General features: G+C 57.2%; 3 protein-coding genes across 14 annotated transcripts; 1 reads left to right on the top strand and 2 right to left on the bottom strand.

Moving 5' to 3' along the window:
* Positions 1 to 52: 52 nt before the first annotated feature.
* Positions 53 to 3210, bottom strand: ak8 (adenylate kinase 8). 7 transcript variants are annotated; one of them, XM_085910655.1, is made up of 15 exons: positions 3112 to 3210; positions 2658 to 2772; positions 2491 to 2575; positions 2341 to 2390; positions 2173 to 2283; positions 2023 to 2091; positions 1757 to 1838; positions 1591 to 1662; positions 1315 to 1521; positions 1108 to 1230; positions 961 to 1050; positions 755 to 896; positions 604 to 678; positions 357 to 497; positions 53 to 260 (listed from the first exon to the last, which is right to left on the bottom strand). In XM_085910655.1, the coding sequence occupies exons 3-15, from the start codon at positions 2570 to 2572 to the stop codon at positions 194 to 196; spliced, it is 1311 nt and encodes a 436-aa protein (XP_085766781.1). In that variant the 5' UTR covers positions 2573 to 2575; positions 2658 to 2772; positions 3112 to 3210; the 3' UTR covers positions 53 to 193. The 7 variants fall into 7 exon arrangements, 5 of the variants coding, with proteins under 5 accessions (XP_085766781.1, XP_085766778.1, XP_085766779.1 ...); XM_085910652.1 differs by having other exon boundaries at positions 2674 to 2772; positions 3112 to 3204; XM_085910653.1 differs by having other exon boundaries at positions 2674 to 2772; positions 3059 to 3133.
* A 223-nt stretch (positions 3211 to 3433) lies between these two features.
* On the bottom strand, positions 3434 to 9991 carry LOC147058737 (hamartin-like). 5 transcript variants are annotated; one of them, XM_085910649.1, is made up of 22 exons: positions 9868 to 9991; positions 9268 to 9377; positions 9006 to 9112; positions 8739 to 8891; positions 8368 to 8512; positions 8128 to 8282; positions 7966 to 8039; positions 7746 to 7882; positions 7610 to 7683; positions 7422 to 7530; positions 7279 to 7346; positions 7132 to 7210; positions 6751 to 6959; positions 6526 to 6686; positions 6420 to 6463; positions 6143 to 6309; positions 5889 to 6071; positions 5718 to 5828; positions 5493 to 5648; positions 5253 to 5416; positions 4362 to 4469; positions 3434 to 4203 (listed from the first exon to the last, which is right to left on the bottom strand). In XM_085910649.1, the coding sequence occupies exons 2-22, from the start codon at positions 9374 to 9376 to the stop codon at positions 3756 to 3758; spliced, it is 2961 nt and encodes a 986-aa protein (XP_085766775.1). In that variant the 5' UTR covers position 9377; positions 9868 to 9991; the 3' UTR covers positions 3434 to 3755. The 5 variants fall into 5 exon arrangements, with proteins under 5 accessions (XP_085766775.1, XP_085766771.1, XP_085766772.1 ...); XM_085910645.1 differs by lacking the exon at positions 9868 to 9991 and adding an exon at positions 9472 to 9859; XM_085910646.1 differs by lacking the exon at positions 9868 to 9991 and adding an exon at positions 9472 to 9859 and having other exon boundaries at positions 6751 to 6956.
* A 914-nt stretch (positions 9992 to 10905) lies between these two features.
* On the top strand, positions 10906 to 14209 carry LOC147058736 (bile salt-activated lipase-like). Of its 2 annotated transcripts, XM_085909702.1 has the most exons (12): positions 10906 to 11023; positions 11094 to 11241; positions 11380 to 11499; positions 12029 to 12226; positions 12343 to 12473; positions 12594 to 12701; positions 12763 to 12886; positions 12953 to 13139; positions 13221 to 13424; positions 13491 to 13688; positions 13770 to 13877; positions 13952 to 14209. In XM_085909702.1, the coding sequence occupies exons 1-12, from the start codon at positions 10943 to 10945 to the stop codon at positions 14055 to 14057; spliced, it is 1713 nt and encodes a 570-aa protein (XP_085765828.1). In that variant the 5' UTR covers positions 10906 to 10942; the 3' UTR covers positions 14058 to 14209. The 2 variants fall into 2 exon arrangements, with proteins under 2 accessions (XP_085765828.1, XP_085765827.1); XM_085909701.1 differs by lacking the exon at positions 10906 to 11023 and having other exon boundaries at positions 11216 to 11241; positions 11380 to 12226.
* Positions 14210 to 14988: the final 779 nt, after the last annotated feature.

Genomic DNA, 14988 nt, shown 5'->3' with positions numbered 1-14988 from the left:
CACACACACACACTTGGAATAACGACAGTTCAGATTGAAGTGTTTTCAACAATTTTATTGACATGGATTGGACAGCTCCAGGGATTGGATAGAGAGACAGACAGACAGACAGACAGACAGACAGACAAACGTTGAACTGCACTTTGCGCGTGCGTGTGTCAATCTGCGTGTGTTTGTATGGTGAGTTGTTTGTCTAAAGCCTCAAACACACACTGGGGATCCTGATCTGCATCCACGTGCACGCCATCTGGAAACACGCTCTAAACACACGCACGCACGCACGCACGCCCACACGCAAAGCTTACTGGCACAAATGAAGACGTTGATCACTTGCATGTGCATGTGCGTGCGTGTACCTGCAGGCCTGCGGTGTGTGTCCTGTACACACCGAGCGCTTGCGTGACACTCCGCGTGTTGTCAAGACGCTGGCTGACGTCGCCTGGTGCCGCGTGGACGCTGAACATACAAATGGCTGCGTTGGCAATCGTGTTACTTGTCTTGAACGGAGGACAGGAGGATTTTTGTTTTGAGGCGCACCATTGAAACGTTGCTTTGCTTCGACGAGAGAAGATTTGATTCAAAATTGATGGCGTCGTAACTGACCTGGGACGAGCCGGGGTGAGCTTCATTGTGGTTCTTTGTAAACAAACGTCGTCAGTCAACTCCAGGAAGAAAACCCTGCCACACGCGCGCGCACACACACACAAGTCACAAAATGAGAGTTGCTGTGCGCGCACTGAGGCGCACTTGTAACCTGTTGGGGGCGTTGAGGGACTCCGTTAAGTGTTTGGCGTGTTGCAGGTCGCACGGCAGGTGGTGAAGGATCCAACCGCGCTGGCTGCAGTCCGCACGGTCCAGTCGCTCTTGAAAGACTTTCAAAGTCACACTTTTTGGAACTGGAAACACACACACACACAAATGCGTCAGAAGCCATCGGAATTGCGAGCAAGCTCCGCTCACCTGTCCGGTTGTGCTGCACGTACGTTCGGACTTCTTCTCCCACTGAAGACGGGTCGGCTTCGGCCCAACGAAGGAGCTCACTGCAACAGACTGACAAGGCGAGGTATCACTGCGCGCGCGTTCACGTCGGAGTGTGCGCGCACATACCGTCCACCATCTTATATTTGTCAGCCAGCATCTTGGCTTGAAGTCTCTTCCCTGAGCCCGGCGGCCCCAGCAGGAGAACCCTGGGAGTTCGGGAACAACGCCGAGTCCGCAAGAAGGCCAGCGCTGCACGCACGCACGCACGCACGCACGCGCGGGCACATTTTTCAGTATGTTTGGTGCCTTCTCGGAAAACGTTTGGGTTTTGACCTTGCTGGTAAACGTCGAGCGGCGGCTGGTCGGCGTCCACCGTGGTGAGGATGTGTCGGTAGGCGGAGCTCAAGCCGGTGACCTTGCAGCGATAGCGCTGCAGATGGGCACTCAGGGGGCCGACGTCGGCGTCGGCGCTCTTCTCAGCGCGCCGCACCGCCGCCGCCTCCTCCTCGCGGGGTCGCGCGAAGGTCTCGTGGTACACGTCTGAGCGAGCACAGGAAGCCGCGTCACGCCGGCACAGTTCCGCCTGCCGAGAGGGACGCAAGCAGCTACCTCTGGTCAGCGGGTCCAGCAGCCTGCCGCGGTGGCGCTCCAGGAGAACGTCTTCACCGGCCACCAGCAGAACTACCGCGACGCGTCACGTCGCATCACGTCACTTCCAGACACGCAAACAGCTGCCCAAACAGGCGCGCGGGTGCCTCGCACAGAAGAAACCTACCCACGTGTTTGGGAATGACGCCGCCCTGCTGGAGACTGCGAGCCTGCAGCCGAGTTTGCGGGAGCCCGTCCAGCACCCAGCCCTGGAAGGCACCGAACAGCGCGCCCTCAAACGGGCAGGAAAGAAAACAAACATACAAACATACAAACATACAAACATACAAACAAACATACAAACATACAAACATACATACAAACAAACAAACAAACAAACAAACAAACAAACAAACATATAGCCCAAATGGAAACATGATCCTGTGCCCGTACCGTGTTGAAGCAGTCAGACTGTTTGAGTCTGCCTTGTATCAAGCCCACCAGAAGATCGTCAGGCACCTCCTGAGCACGCGCACGCACAAACGCGCTTGTTGAGCTGCCGCCAGCCGGCGAAGTGTTGCGCATGCGCGCGCATACGCGTACCTCTTGCTTGAGCGCGTGGCGGCGCGCCTCTTGGCCCGGAGGCGATGGGTCGTCCAGGAGCGTCTCCATGGTGACGTGCACAGCCCCCAGGTCGGCGCACAGTCGCCCGGCCTGACGGAGACACATTCGGTCACGTGACGCCAAGGACGTCACGACGACTCGACTCACCAGAGTGGTTTTGCCCACGGCGGGGGGACCCAGCAGGACCACCCTGGGAACTGATACGCGGCAGAGCAAATTGAATGCAAGGCGCACCAAGGTGTTAAGTGACAGCGCCATCTGCTGTTCGTTCGAGTCGTGGACGGCGAGGTGGCTGACCGTGCACGCTGCTGTCCTGCAGCAGAAGCAGAAGGTACGCGATGGGGTCTTCGGGCTGGTCCACAGCCAGGCTGGATACCATCGTCTGAAAGCAACGCGGAAGTCAAGTGACCCGCCCGCTCGTAAGTGACCTCTGAGCGAGCGGCCGGCGCCAGCCACGAGCAAACCTTTGCGGTGCCTCACCTGCACCAGGTGGATAATATTGTGCTGGTCGGCATAGATGGACATCTGAGGGGGGACTCGGAGGGGCTGAACGCTCTCCTCCATCATCATCACCTTGGCCTCCATCGGGAAGACCGGATGGATGGATGGATGGATGGATGGATCAGTGACAGACAGACAGACAGACAGACAGACAGACAGACAGACAGACAGACAGACAGGCAAGATACTTGATTATGACATAAGACTTGAAACGAGCCTTGCATTTGGAAAAGCCCAAAGGTGCCTCAAAAGACTGGAGTCGGGCTTGGCAGCCAAGCTTCAGAGTTAGCTTAGCTTCGCGTTAGCCCAACCGTTGAAAACATCAGCTGTTCTGGAACCGGATTCTCAGAGTCGGTCAACTCACAGTTGAGGGATAGACTCCGTACTCGTGAAATTCCCTTTCTTTTCACGTTTTACCTGGAAGAAAAGTCTCGTTGCTCTTTCCGCCGCGGTGGGACGCCTTGATTGTCGTCCCGGCAACGCTGTCTGCGTTTGCGTAGCGTCATGACGTCACCGACATACGTCACGTGGTTACGTACATAAGTCAGCGCGACGAACGGACGCAGTGCGGGAAGAAGAAAAAAAAAAAAAGAATTCCAAGCGTGGGGACAAGCGGGATAAAAAATGGATGGATGGAAATACAGCAATTGTAGAGAAACTAAAGACAGAACAGCCTCAAGAAATTGATCAAAATACAACTGCGAATTAATCAACTATAGTCTTTCGATGACATTTCCTCTTTCAGATCAAGTCAAGTTTATTTATAAAGCCCCAAATCACAAGCAAGTTGGACAAAAATTGACAATTATTCTCAACATCCCCTGATGGTCAACTCCCAGGAGGGCAAGGGGAAAACTAAAAAAAAAAAAAAAAAAAAAAGCTCCTGGGGGATACAAAAAAGAAAAAAGAAAAACAAGAATAAAGTCAAAACACGCAACGTAAGAAAATGAACTTCATCACTTGTGTAGCACGTGACACAAAATAAAAGCCCGAACATCGGCGTGAGGTTTAATCCCTTTATTTTCTCGCCTTCTCATTGACGAGAATCAAAACGGCCGTCGTCACATGTGCGCCGTCACGTGGTCGTAGTCCATGATGCTCAGCTCGCGCCGTCTCGGCCCGATGGCCGGAGAAGGGCCGGAGGGCGGGGCCGACAGCCGGGCCCGCACCTGAGGACTTCCTGCCAGGAGGTCGCCGTCCCCGCCCGGACTTCCTGTCCGGACCTCCTCATCTTCCTTTTCATCTTCACCGTCGTCTCGGTCATCCTCATCATCCTCGTTCTCTGGCTGCGTCGCCTCCTCCGGACTGTGATTGGCCGGTCTGAAGAGCTGCCACGCCCTCTGCTCCAGGAAGGAGCCAATCGCCAACGGGGACTCGTTGGAGGACGGAGGGAGGGGCGCCGACGACGAAGCGTCGGCGGCGAAGAGGAGGGGCGAAGTGGACAGGCGGCACGCGCCGTTCACCGCCGAGGAAGAGGACTTCCGGAGATCGGGCTCTTCCGTGGCGGGCCTGCGGGACAAAAGAAGCTGACATCACGCTGTTGTCGTGAGAAGGCCTCCGCTTCCATTGCACCATGAGTACCAGGACAACGGAATGACGTCGAAATGGTTGCGTGATGACATCATCACGCGAAGATGTGCGTGTGTGTGTGGGCGTGTGCGTTTGACCTGCTGAGAGCGTCCACGACGCTGTAGAGGTGAAGCATCTCGCTCTGCAGACTCTGCACTGTCTTGCGCAGCGTTGCGCATTGGGCCTCGCATGCTGACAGCTCACCCCTGACAGACAGACAGACAGACAAGCGTGCATTTCAGGGCACACCCTTTACACCTTTTTGACTAAGAGAGCCATGAAAGCAAAAAATTTGGAACTTTATTTCAGTGAGAGCCATATCATATATTTTAAAAGTGAATTCAACTAAATGTCAGTATCCTAAGCCTCTGAAACAGTTCATTGGCTCCATCCAGCGTGAAGGTTTTGGCATACTCGCCATCTGCGTTCCTCACTATTGCTAAAGAACCAGCAAAGCCAGCCGAATTCTAGTCACCTTGCCGGGTCCATACGCGGAGTTGCTGCTGGCTAGCTTGCACCCTGCTCAGAAGCTCTTGGCAGGCTTTCTTTCTGCCGTCTCCCGCAGGGTATTTTGATGCAAAGGTAGCGTGGCGCGTGTCGAAGTGCCGCTTTACATTCGACCGTTTCAACGATGTCATTTTGTCATTGCAAATTAGACACAGCGCAGAACCCGCTCTCTCCACAAAGGCAAATTCTTCGGTCCATTCGTCCTGAAATGTACGATACTCGTCGTCTTTTTTTCTTTTCGCCGAAGGGTTAGCTTTGAGCTAATGACCGAGCAGACGCGGTCTCAGACTGATTCAAAAGGGGGCTGTTTTACCCAGCAACGGCAAACGTAGGCCAGTATCATCCAATTGCTCCTGCAGCCCTGAACAGGACATGCGCAGTGAAAAATCGAAGTGAGAAGATTTGGTTTTATCTGCGAGCCATATGCAATCACATCTGGCTGGCGAGCCATAGGTTCCCGACCCCTGCCGAGCGAGACAAACCTGCTGCGCCTCTTGTGGTCGTTCAACAGCTCCTTGTGAAGCTCTACGAGCGCCTCCTTGTGGGCCAGTTGCTTGTCCAGCTCGGCCGCTCTGTGATTGGCCGCTTCCAGCTTCTGCCTGTGCTCTTGCTCCGCCTCCTTGGCGCGACCAAACTCGCTTGTCTCCTGGAGAACAAAGTGCGTGCACATCTCGCTAGGGTGAGCTCAAACGTCCCGTCGGATGTCGCGCGCGAGTACCGACAGTGCGGCGGTGGTGGCGCGGCGGCGGCTGCTGCTGCTGCGGCTGCCGCTGCTGCGCGTCCAGTCGGCGCATGAGAGCTTTGTTGGTTTCAGTGAGCACAATCAGTCGTCGGTTGAGCAGGAAGCTCTGCCGGCGCAACTCGTCGCTGCTCCTCAACTGAAACGGGACATCGCCGCAGTCACGGCCTGCCTGCATTTGACGGCGGAGCCGCCCTCGCCCGCTCACCTTGAGCGACAGCCGGCTCAAGTGGCGCTCGGCCTCGGAAGCCCTGTGACTGGCCTTCTGAAGCTCCGTCTCCAAATCCCTCATCTTCTCCCGACACTCCTGAAGCTCGCTCTGGAGCGGCCCGATCAGTCAACTCTCAAGCCATCGCAGGAGAGCGGGAGCGTCACTCACCTGTAGCGCCAGACGTTGCGCGCGGTGTTCCTGCTCCTGCCGGAGCAAGTGTTGCACGTGCGCCTGCAGCTGTTGCGCGTGCTCGCCGGCGTCCAGCCGCAGTCCAGCGCAGCGCCGCCGCTCGGCCTCCAGGCTGCTCGTCAGCGCCCTGGTCTCCTCGTCCTGCAGCGCCAGCTGAGCGCGCTGCGGAAAAGCACAACCTCCGGCATGGAGTAGCCACGGGCCGGGCGAGCGCCGATCCCAACCGTACGTACCATGGCCACGGTCCGCTCTTCTAGCGCGGCGGCGCTGACCACCCGGCGTAGGAGGCGTCGGTTCCTGATAGCGTGCTGCTGACGTTTGAAGCGCTCGTACTGCAGCTGAGCCTGCGCCAGCTGCAGGCCTCGCCGCAGCGCCTCCACGTCCTCCGCCTGCGCGCAGCCTGACACACGTGTGCACATGCAAATTTCATGAAAATAAAATCAATCAATCAGGCAGGCAGGCAGGCAGGCAGCCAGGCAAGGCCTTTGCTTTTCATGCTTTCACGTTTACCCGCGCAAGGGTTGCGATCCAACAGCTTGCCCGAGGCCGAAGACCTGCATGCAAAAATGAATTCAATTATTGGGCAGTGATGCGCTTGCTTTTAATTTTGCGTCACCTCCGGCTAAGGCTAACGCTAGCGGCGTGCGTCTCGTGTCCGTGGGCGATGAGGCGGTCCAACAAGTGCAGAGGAGACGCGGCGGTCAGATCTTCCTCCTCCCCCTCGTCGTCATTGTCGCGCTTCTCACGGTGCCGGAGCGCCATCTTACGCTGCACCTCCTGCACGGGCAAAAGCGGCGCCGAGGTCATCGACGCGGCCGTCGACAGGCTCGAGGTCGGTTACCTGCGCCTTGCTCTTCACAAACAAAAGGGCGGCGCGGGGAAGCGCCAACTCAAACAGGAAGTCGTACGAGGGGGCGGCCCCCGGCCAATCGGGGCAGGGAGGGGATAAGTCGGACACGGGCGGGATTTGGCGGCGGGCGGGCGTGGAGGTGAGGGGGAGGGAAGGCAGGGAGGAAGAAGGGCCGGGCTGCGCTGGGCAGGCCGGGCCTGCTGGAGAGAAAAGAAAAGGTCAAAGGGGAGAGGCGACACGCGGCGCAGGCTCGGGTGCGTCGAATGATGCAGAGGGAAAGTGGGAGAGTGCGATGGATGGCTTGTGTGGGCGGAGCATCCAATCAAAGGTGATGGCCGTGGCTTCAGGGTGGAGCCCGACCGTTGAGCTCACCTTCAACGGCATGGCGTGGCGCCGCCTCCACGGCCTCCACGGCCTCCACGGCCTCCGTCCTGATGGGCTGCTCTCGGACCTGCGGGAAGTGACAGAAGCTCATCCTGCTGCTCCTCCAAAAGACAAGGCTGGAAAAGAGGCAGGCACCTGGGAAACGTCTGCACGCCGGGTGCCGTCTGAACCGTCGCCTGTGGCTGGGCCTGCGCACTTTGGACCTGAACGCGCACGCAAACACACACCAAGCATGTAGACAAGCACGCACAGAAATGCTGGATGTGTGTGTGTGTCACCTGAAAGCGAGTTGTTTCTATTCAGGGGGTGGTCGGGGCTTACAGCCACCATTTCCGGAGGCGGGGTCGACAAACCACATTGAGAGGAGGGGCTCCATGTGACGTCGAGCTGGACATGTGACCATATCATCACCATTAACGTGCAATAGAAACGGTCAGATCTGCCACCTCATTTGCACGCTACGCACACGCACGTCCGGGGCGTCCACGCTTTCCGAGAGGGACCAAGTGTGCGTCCGGGCGGCGTCCTCACTGCCGCACGCTAAGGAGACAACCGGCAGCCGTCAGGAACGGACGGCAAGGTGAAGGCCGCGAGTGACTCACCGCCGCCGAGGCACCCGAGGTCAAAGTGAGCGAGTGGGAGCGGGGCTAGTGTGCGCTCATCACAGGAGGACTCCAGAGGGTCCAGGGAGACTCGGGAGCACTCCACAATGATGTCGTGAACCTCGTAGCCACGCCACCTGGAAGTTGGACATTTCAAAATACAATTTTCATCAGTCCGCAGGGTGACTTTGTGGGGGGGGGGGGGGGGGCACCGACTGACCTGGAAGGATCCACTTCAGAGTCCTGAGTCCCACTCACCAGCTCAGGATGAACACGCACATGGTCCAACATTGGCTGACACGGGACCAAAAAAAAAAAAAACCCCAAAACATCAACAACATTGGTCACACAGGGTGGGTCAACTCGTGGCGGCGGCCGGTACCTTGACCACACGGTGGAAGGTGTCCAGGTTTTCCTTCATGCTGTAGTGCAGGCGCAAGTACGACAGGAAGTTACACGGGAACATTCCGTACAAGCGGTGGAATAAGGCGTAGGCTCCGGCGTGAAGGTGGACCAGGTGGGACGCGGGGGCGTGCCCTGTTCGGCGGAGCGCAACTCACGTTTACAAGCGCAAATATGAAAGGGAGCAGTTAAGACGCTAACTGCTGCCTGCACGCATCACCGGGGTTTTTGAGGCTCCATGATGCCAGGCGTCCAAAGACGTCAAAGAAGTCATAGATGTGTTGCTTGGCGGCCTGAGGGATCATGGGTAAGAGCGTCACAATCACCAGCACTCCAGGGACCAGCATCATCACATCGCCGTCGCTCTAAAAGGCAACACGTGGCAGCTTGCTTGCTTGCTTGCTTGCTATTTCACACGCGATTCCAAGACAAAAGAAAATAAGCGGGCGGCTCTTTCATGCTCTTGGCGCAATGGAGTCTACTGGAGACAAAAGCAAAGAGAAGCTTCTTCCCCATCCGCTTGGAGCACGCCAGCCTTCAATCCGGAGATGTTCTTCACACGAATGTGCCTGGACATGCGTTTAGTTTCACCTTGAGGCAGCGCAGCAGCGAGGTGAGCAGAGGTGATCGGCTGACGTGATGAATCCACGGCGGCTGCCCCCTGATCACGTGACCGAGCAGAGTGACGGCGGCCAACCGGCTCGCTGGCCTGGACACCGCCTCATTCAGTTTGTCCAGCAGGGCCTGAGAGGACCACGGAGACGCACACGTCTTGTTCACGCCGTGTCATTTTAAAAGGGAGGCCAGGCTACACAAATGTGCAGAAAACCTATGTGTGTGTATGTGTGCAGGTGCGACCTTGTGTAGAGGTTCTCGAATGGAGGAGAGCAGCGTCAAAGCCGAGGCACATGAAGAAGAGTTCAAGTAGAAATCCACCAGACTGCTGAGTACAGCGCCTCCTCTGTCTGCCAGGACACATTGCAGTCAACACAGCCAACAGCCACACATACCAACACAAACGCACAGCGAGGGAGGGGAGGGGCGGGGCGGGGCGGGGCGGGGCGTGGCGTGGCGTGGCGGGCGAGGCTACTGTCAAGGCCACTCGGATGAGGTAGCGCACCTGAACTCAGCTGCTGGCTGATTGCCACTCGGCCTTCCTCCGCCTCCTGTAGGTCTGAACTGTCCAATGAGAGCAGGAGCTCACCAACGCTCACCTGCTCCTTGGACATCCTGCGCAGACCAAGAAACAAACTCATGAATAAACACAAACAGTTTTTCTGGATTATGCATCGTTAGGAAAAAAAAAAAGAATCAAAACATTAACCTCAAAAGTTTGAACGATGCCGTAGAGGCAGCAACAGCCATTTCAAATGGAGATTTAGGTGGTCCCACGTCACTATGGTAACCGATCATTTCAACTTATTTGTCAAGTTAGCCACTTCCTGATATCACGCGCAGCCAGCCAGCCAGCCAGCCAGCCACCTTTGCTCAGTCACGTGCGCAACAGGCTTGCGCAGCAGCCACTCGGTTAGCCTTGCTCGGAGCTAACATGCTAACAGCTGTCACGCAAACACAAAGCCATTATTGTTATGAAATGGCTTTCGATGAGCCAACCAGCTCCACGGGCGACTCGCGGCGACGTCAACAAGAACGCGATCTCGTTGACGAAAGGTTGAAAGATTTCAAAGATTGTCTGCTTTTTGGGGGGGGGGGGGTTTACCTTCAGACGCATTGAGCAGAGCAGGACGCCGCCATGTTGAGCATCTAATATCCCGCCCACAACGGGCAATCCGACACCTGGGCCTGTCAATCAATGCTTCGAGAGGCGTTCGGGGCAAGGAGAAAAAGTGTGGAAAAGTCAACGCTCGAGTGTCTCTCCAAAAAAAACAACTAAATGAAGCCTTGCGCTCGAGCTCGCCCGCAGGCCGCGACCCCCGTGAGGATGAAACGGGTCACAAAATGGATGGATGGATGGATGGATGGATGGATGGATGGATGGATGGATGGATGGATGGATGGATGGATGGATGGATGGATGGATGGATGGATGGATGGATGGAAGTCGATAGCGCTTCATGTGGACGCACTTTATGTTCGCGTTACAAAACCTCACGTCGGCCCGTTCACACGCAGAACTGGACGCTGCGGCCACGCAAGGCGCTGCCAGGTCCACTGGGAGCAAATTAGGATTTAACATCTTGCTCGAGGACACTTGGACATGGTCAAATCCACATTTGCCTCATTTGCGTGTGCACACGATGCATTTTGTTTGACAGCGATAACAATATCGGCACGCATCCAATGGAAGTGTGCGACCACGTGTAATGATTGACTGGAGACCGATAAAGTAGCAGCATCTGCGCTCGTCCCCACGTCCTCGTGTCACTTGACGTCACTTGACGTCTATATATATATATATATATATATAGCCACTATATATATATATATATATATATATATGTGTGTGTGTGTGTGTGTGTGTGTGTGTGTGTGTGTGTGTGTGTGTGTGTGTGTGTGTGTGTGTGTGTGTGTGTGTGTGTGTGTGTGTGTGTGTAACGTCTGGCACCATGCGCAGCCTGTTTCCGTGAGTCGGAACTCTACAAAGAAATGGGACTTGACCCGACTTGGCCTTTGGGCGAGCGTTCGGCTTTGTCACCTTAACCCAGCATGCCCACCCCGTCAGCCCGCCCCCGCGCGTAACCAGGCAGTCGCACGCCTCACTTGCCCATCCAGCTCGGCGGCGGCTATATAAGGCAGCCGCCGCCGAGCGGGCGTCAGAGAAGACAAAGCTGAAGATGAGTGTGACCACCACGCTGTCGCTGACGCTGTCGCTGGCGCTGATGAGCATCTCGCTCTCGTTGGTGTCGTCCGCAAAGGTTGGCAAAGAGTTGGAAATTCCGAGTCCGCTCGCGTTGACTGTGTCACGACGCGCGCGCGCGCGCGCAGCTGAGGGTGGTGCAGACGGAGAGCGGCGGCGTTCAGGGTACCAACAAACGCACGGGACTGTTCACGTCCGTGGACGTGTTCAAAGGGATCCCCTTCGCCGCCAGTCCCGGACTGTGGGAGAAACCGAAACCCCATCCAGGATGGGACGGTAGGTCAAGGGACCTTTCCGGAGCCCCGCCTCGTCTTCGAGCGGGAGGAAACAAATGTTTGTTTGCTCCTCTTGCCCGAACCGTGGCAGTACTTGAAGCGCTTCGCCTCCAAAACGCTCGCCGTTTTGTGTGCGTAGGGGTGCTAAAGGCCAGCAAGTACGCCGAGCGCTGTCTGCAGGTGTCGCTGTTGCAGACCGAGACTCGCGGCAGCCTGGATTGTCTCTACCTCAACATTTTTGTGCCTCAAGCGAGCACACGTACGTAGCCACTCACAACACGTCACGGCTGATGTCACATCAGCTCTTGCACCCCGTCACGTCGGACACCGCCCTGTCACGTATCTGGTGTGACGCCAGATTTGATTTCAGAAATCGCGCTGGCTTCCACCTGGGATGTCCCAGCAGATGACGCGTGCGCAAGAGCTCGCATCTGGCGTCGCACCAGATGTAGTTTTGTGTGTGTGTGTGTGTGGGGTCAAACACGCGCGCGTGCACACAGGCACAAGTACGTCGTCATATACGGGAATCGAACTCACAGCACAGGTCACGTGTGGTGTAACACGAGAGCTCCTCACACCTGGTGACATCCTGAGGACCGGGTTCATAAAAGCACGCTTGCACGCACGCTTGCACGCACACTTGCAGGCTTGCGCGCACACTTGCAGGCTTGCGCGCACACTCGCAGGCTTGCGCGCACACTCGCAGGCTTGCGCGCACACTCGCAGGCTTGCGCGCACGCACGTGCAAGGTGATCGCCCAAGTCAACTGGCCTGCGTGTGCGGGTCAGTGTCGACCAACCTGCCCGTCATGGTGTACCTGTTCGGAGGGGCCTTCCTGCTGGGGGCGTCCAACGACTTGGCCATCCTGGGAGACTCGCTGTACGACGGCAAAGAAATGGCCGAGCGCGGGAAGGTCATCGTGGTGTCGGCCAACTACCGCGTTGGAACCTTGGGCTTCCTCAGCAGCGGAGACGCTCGCATGCCAGGTGCGCCAATGGCTGCAAATCGTTCGCTGGCGCATGCACCGGAGAGCCGCAAAGGAGGAGGAGCCTGGGCAGGTCGAGGTAACTGGCGCATGCGTGCGTGTGTGTGTGCGCTTCAGGGAACTACGGTCTGTGGGACCAGCACGCCGCCATCTCGTGGGTGCGAAGGAACATCGCCGCATTTGGAGGAAACCCGGACAACATCACCATATTTGGACAGTCGGCAGGGGCCGCCAGCGTCAGCTTCCAGGTGGCCTCGCTAACCCTCAGACAATTTGAATTGGTTGTGCCAGGAAAAGAGAGACGATATCGTTGGCCGCCATGCTAAGTGACGGCGGTGGTGCGTGCGTGCGTGCGTGCGTGCGTGTAGATGTTGTCCCCGTACAGTAAAGGTTTGTTCCGGCGAGCCATCACTCAGTGCGGCGTGGCCTTGAGTCCTTGGGCTCTGCAGAGGGAACCCATGGCAATCACCAAGAAGGTAGCCAACGCATCACTTCCTCTTTGTCCTCATCAGCAATCACACTGGCCGTTTGCTGCAGATCGCCCGTAAGGTCGGCTGTTACCGGAGCGACGAGGACCTGATGTTGGCGTGTCTTAAGATGACCGACCCGGTGGGTCTCACCATGGCGGGAAAAATTGACATCCTGCAACTGCTGGGCAACGGTGAGGACGGACGGGGACGGACGGACGGGTGAAGCGAGGTTAAAGCTCCTCCGTGGGCTATTGTAGGCGTGGTCATGAATCTCTTGGAACACGCTCCCGTGGTGGACGGCGACTTTCTCCCCGACCAGCCCGCTCGCCTTTTTCACAATGCCGCCGACGTGGACTACATGGCCGGCGTCAACTCCATGGACGGCCACATCTTTGCGGGCGTCGACGTGCCCTCCATCAACCGCAGGAAGGCAAACACCACCGTGTGAGCCCCATGCCGTACCGACCGACCGCCCGACGTCGGTCAAGATGAAACCTGAAGCCGAATCTCGGTCGCCCCCGTCAGGGAGGACGTGAGGGGGCTCCTGATGGGCCTGACCAAAGAAAAAGGTACGGCGGCCGTGGAATCGGCATTCCGCGTGTACTCCGCCCACTGGGGCTCGGCCCCGGATCCGGCGGCGGTGAAGAAGACGGTGGCTGACATCGAGACCGACTTCCTGTTCCTGGTGCCGACCCAGAGGGCGCTTCAGCTCCACGCCAACCAAAGCGGGTCAGTCCCCAAGGGGCTTTCGGAGGCTGAAAAGTTTCCCGAGTTGAGCCCGTTTTCGTCCCTCAGCGCTGGCCGCACCTTCTCCTACCTGTTCAATATGAAGACGCGCATTCCGGGCTTCCCCCGCTGGGTGGAGGCGGAGCATAGCGAGGACCTACAGTATGTCTTTGGCAAGCCTTTTGCGACGCCGCTCATCTACTTCCCGCGACATCGCGACCTGTCCCGATACATGATTGCATACTGGACCAACTTCGCCAAGACCGGGTACGGTGGTAGCCGACCTCAGAGTGGTTGAGACGCTCCCATTTCCTTCTTTGTCTTTGTGTCTCCCTGGTCGGTGTCCAGCGATCCCAGTCAAGGAAACACTAAGGTTCCGGTCCCGTGGCCCGCCTTTGGCAAAACCATTCGTCCCTTCCTGACCATCAACCACAAGATGAGCAAGTCGTCCGTCGGGTCTCTGTTCACTCGCCGTTTACTCGCCGAGTTCCCGTCGTTAGCGGCCGCTAACGTGCTCTCTGTCTCGCCAGCTACGACCTGAGGCAGAGCTACGTCGCCTATTGGACCGAGACGTATGGCGCACTGCCTGCCGTCAGCGCGGCCGGCGTGACGCCAGCGCCGGTGACGCACCCGTGACGACTACGACCCTTGGCCTACGAGGCTTGGCCTACGAGGCTTGGCCTCGCGTTTGAGCGGCTAGCGAGATGACGAGCTACGAGCCACTATGTTGCCCAATCAAACTTTGATCGGTTCAGCAAATCCAATAAAATGACGAGTTCAAGGACGTCCACGGCAACCCGTCAGTTCATCAGTGGTAGAGAAATGGAAGTCTTGACAGGCACCTCCAAGGACCTCTTCTGGCCCATGGCGAACGCGGGCGGTGGCAAGAGACAAAACTCAAGTCCATCTCCATTCTTCTTTGACTGATCCTTTTCATGTGCAAGTGGCTGCCGGTCACAACAAACAAGCTCAGTCATGAGGCGAGAAAAGACGATTTAGCCACAGAAAAGCGGCGCGTGTGGCATCTAAAGCTGCCACACGCGCGGCGAAGATGCTCCACCTGGGCCGGTCGCGCGCGCGCGCGCGCGCGGATTCTGGCGTCCAAATTGAGCCACGCTCAGGATGCACTCACTCTGAGAGAGAAATTCTCGGGACCTTCAACTTTTCAGACTACCCAAACTCAAAACTCAAGTGTCATCCACGTCATTTTCCAAGAATCGGGGGTAAATTTGATGAGAAAAAAAAATCTGCGTCATCATCAAAAGTAGCGCGGGCCGGCGTGTGGCCGTACCTTGTAGGGCGTCCCGTGAGCTCGCCCAGGCGGGTGGCCGCCGCCAGCAGGTTGCGGTCCTCTGGACTGTCCGAGCTCAGCCACCTCAGCAGCGCCACCTCAGCAGCGCCACCTGCGGGCGGCGGCAAAGATGCGCAGCGGTCATGCTCGGCGTTAGCAGCCAAACTGCGAGGGAGTCAGTCAAATGAGAAGAAGAAAAAGAATGGAGCCCTGACGCACGGCCGCTGTTGTGCTCTTTCTCGATGTCGAGAAAAATATTTGGACTCGACTTTTTGT

Source organism: Syngnathus leptorhynchus, chromosome 4 (assembly GCF_054491065.1).
Source record: "Syngnathus leptorhynchus isolate UIUO chromosome 4, UIUO_Slep, whole genome shotgun sequence".
NCBI classification, from domain to species: Eukaryota; Metazoa; Chordata; class Actinopteri; order Syngnathiformes; family Syngnathidae; genus Syngnathus; species Syngnathus leptorhynchus.
Note: the sequence above shows the minus strand (reverse complement) of the source record. Positions and strands in the feature narration are given on the sequence as shown.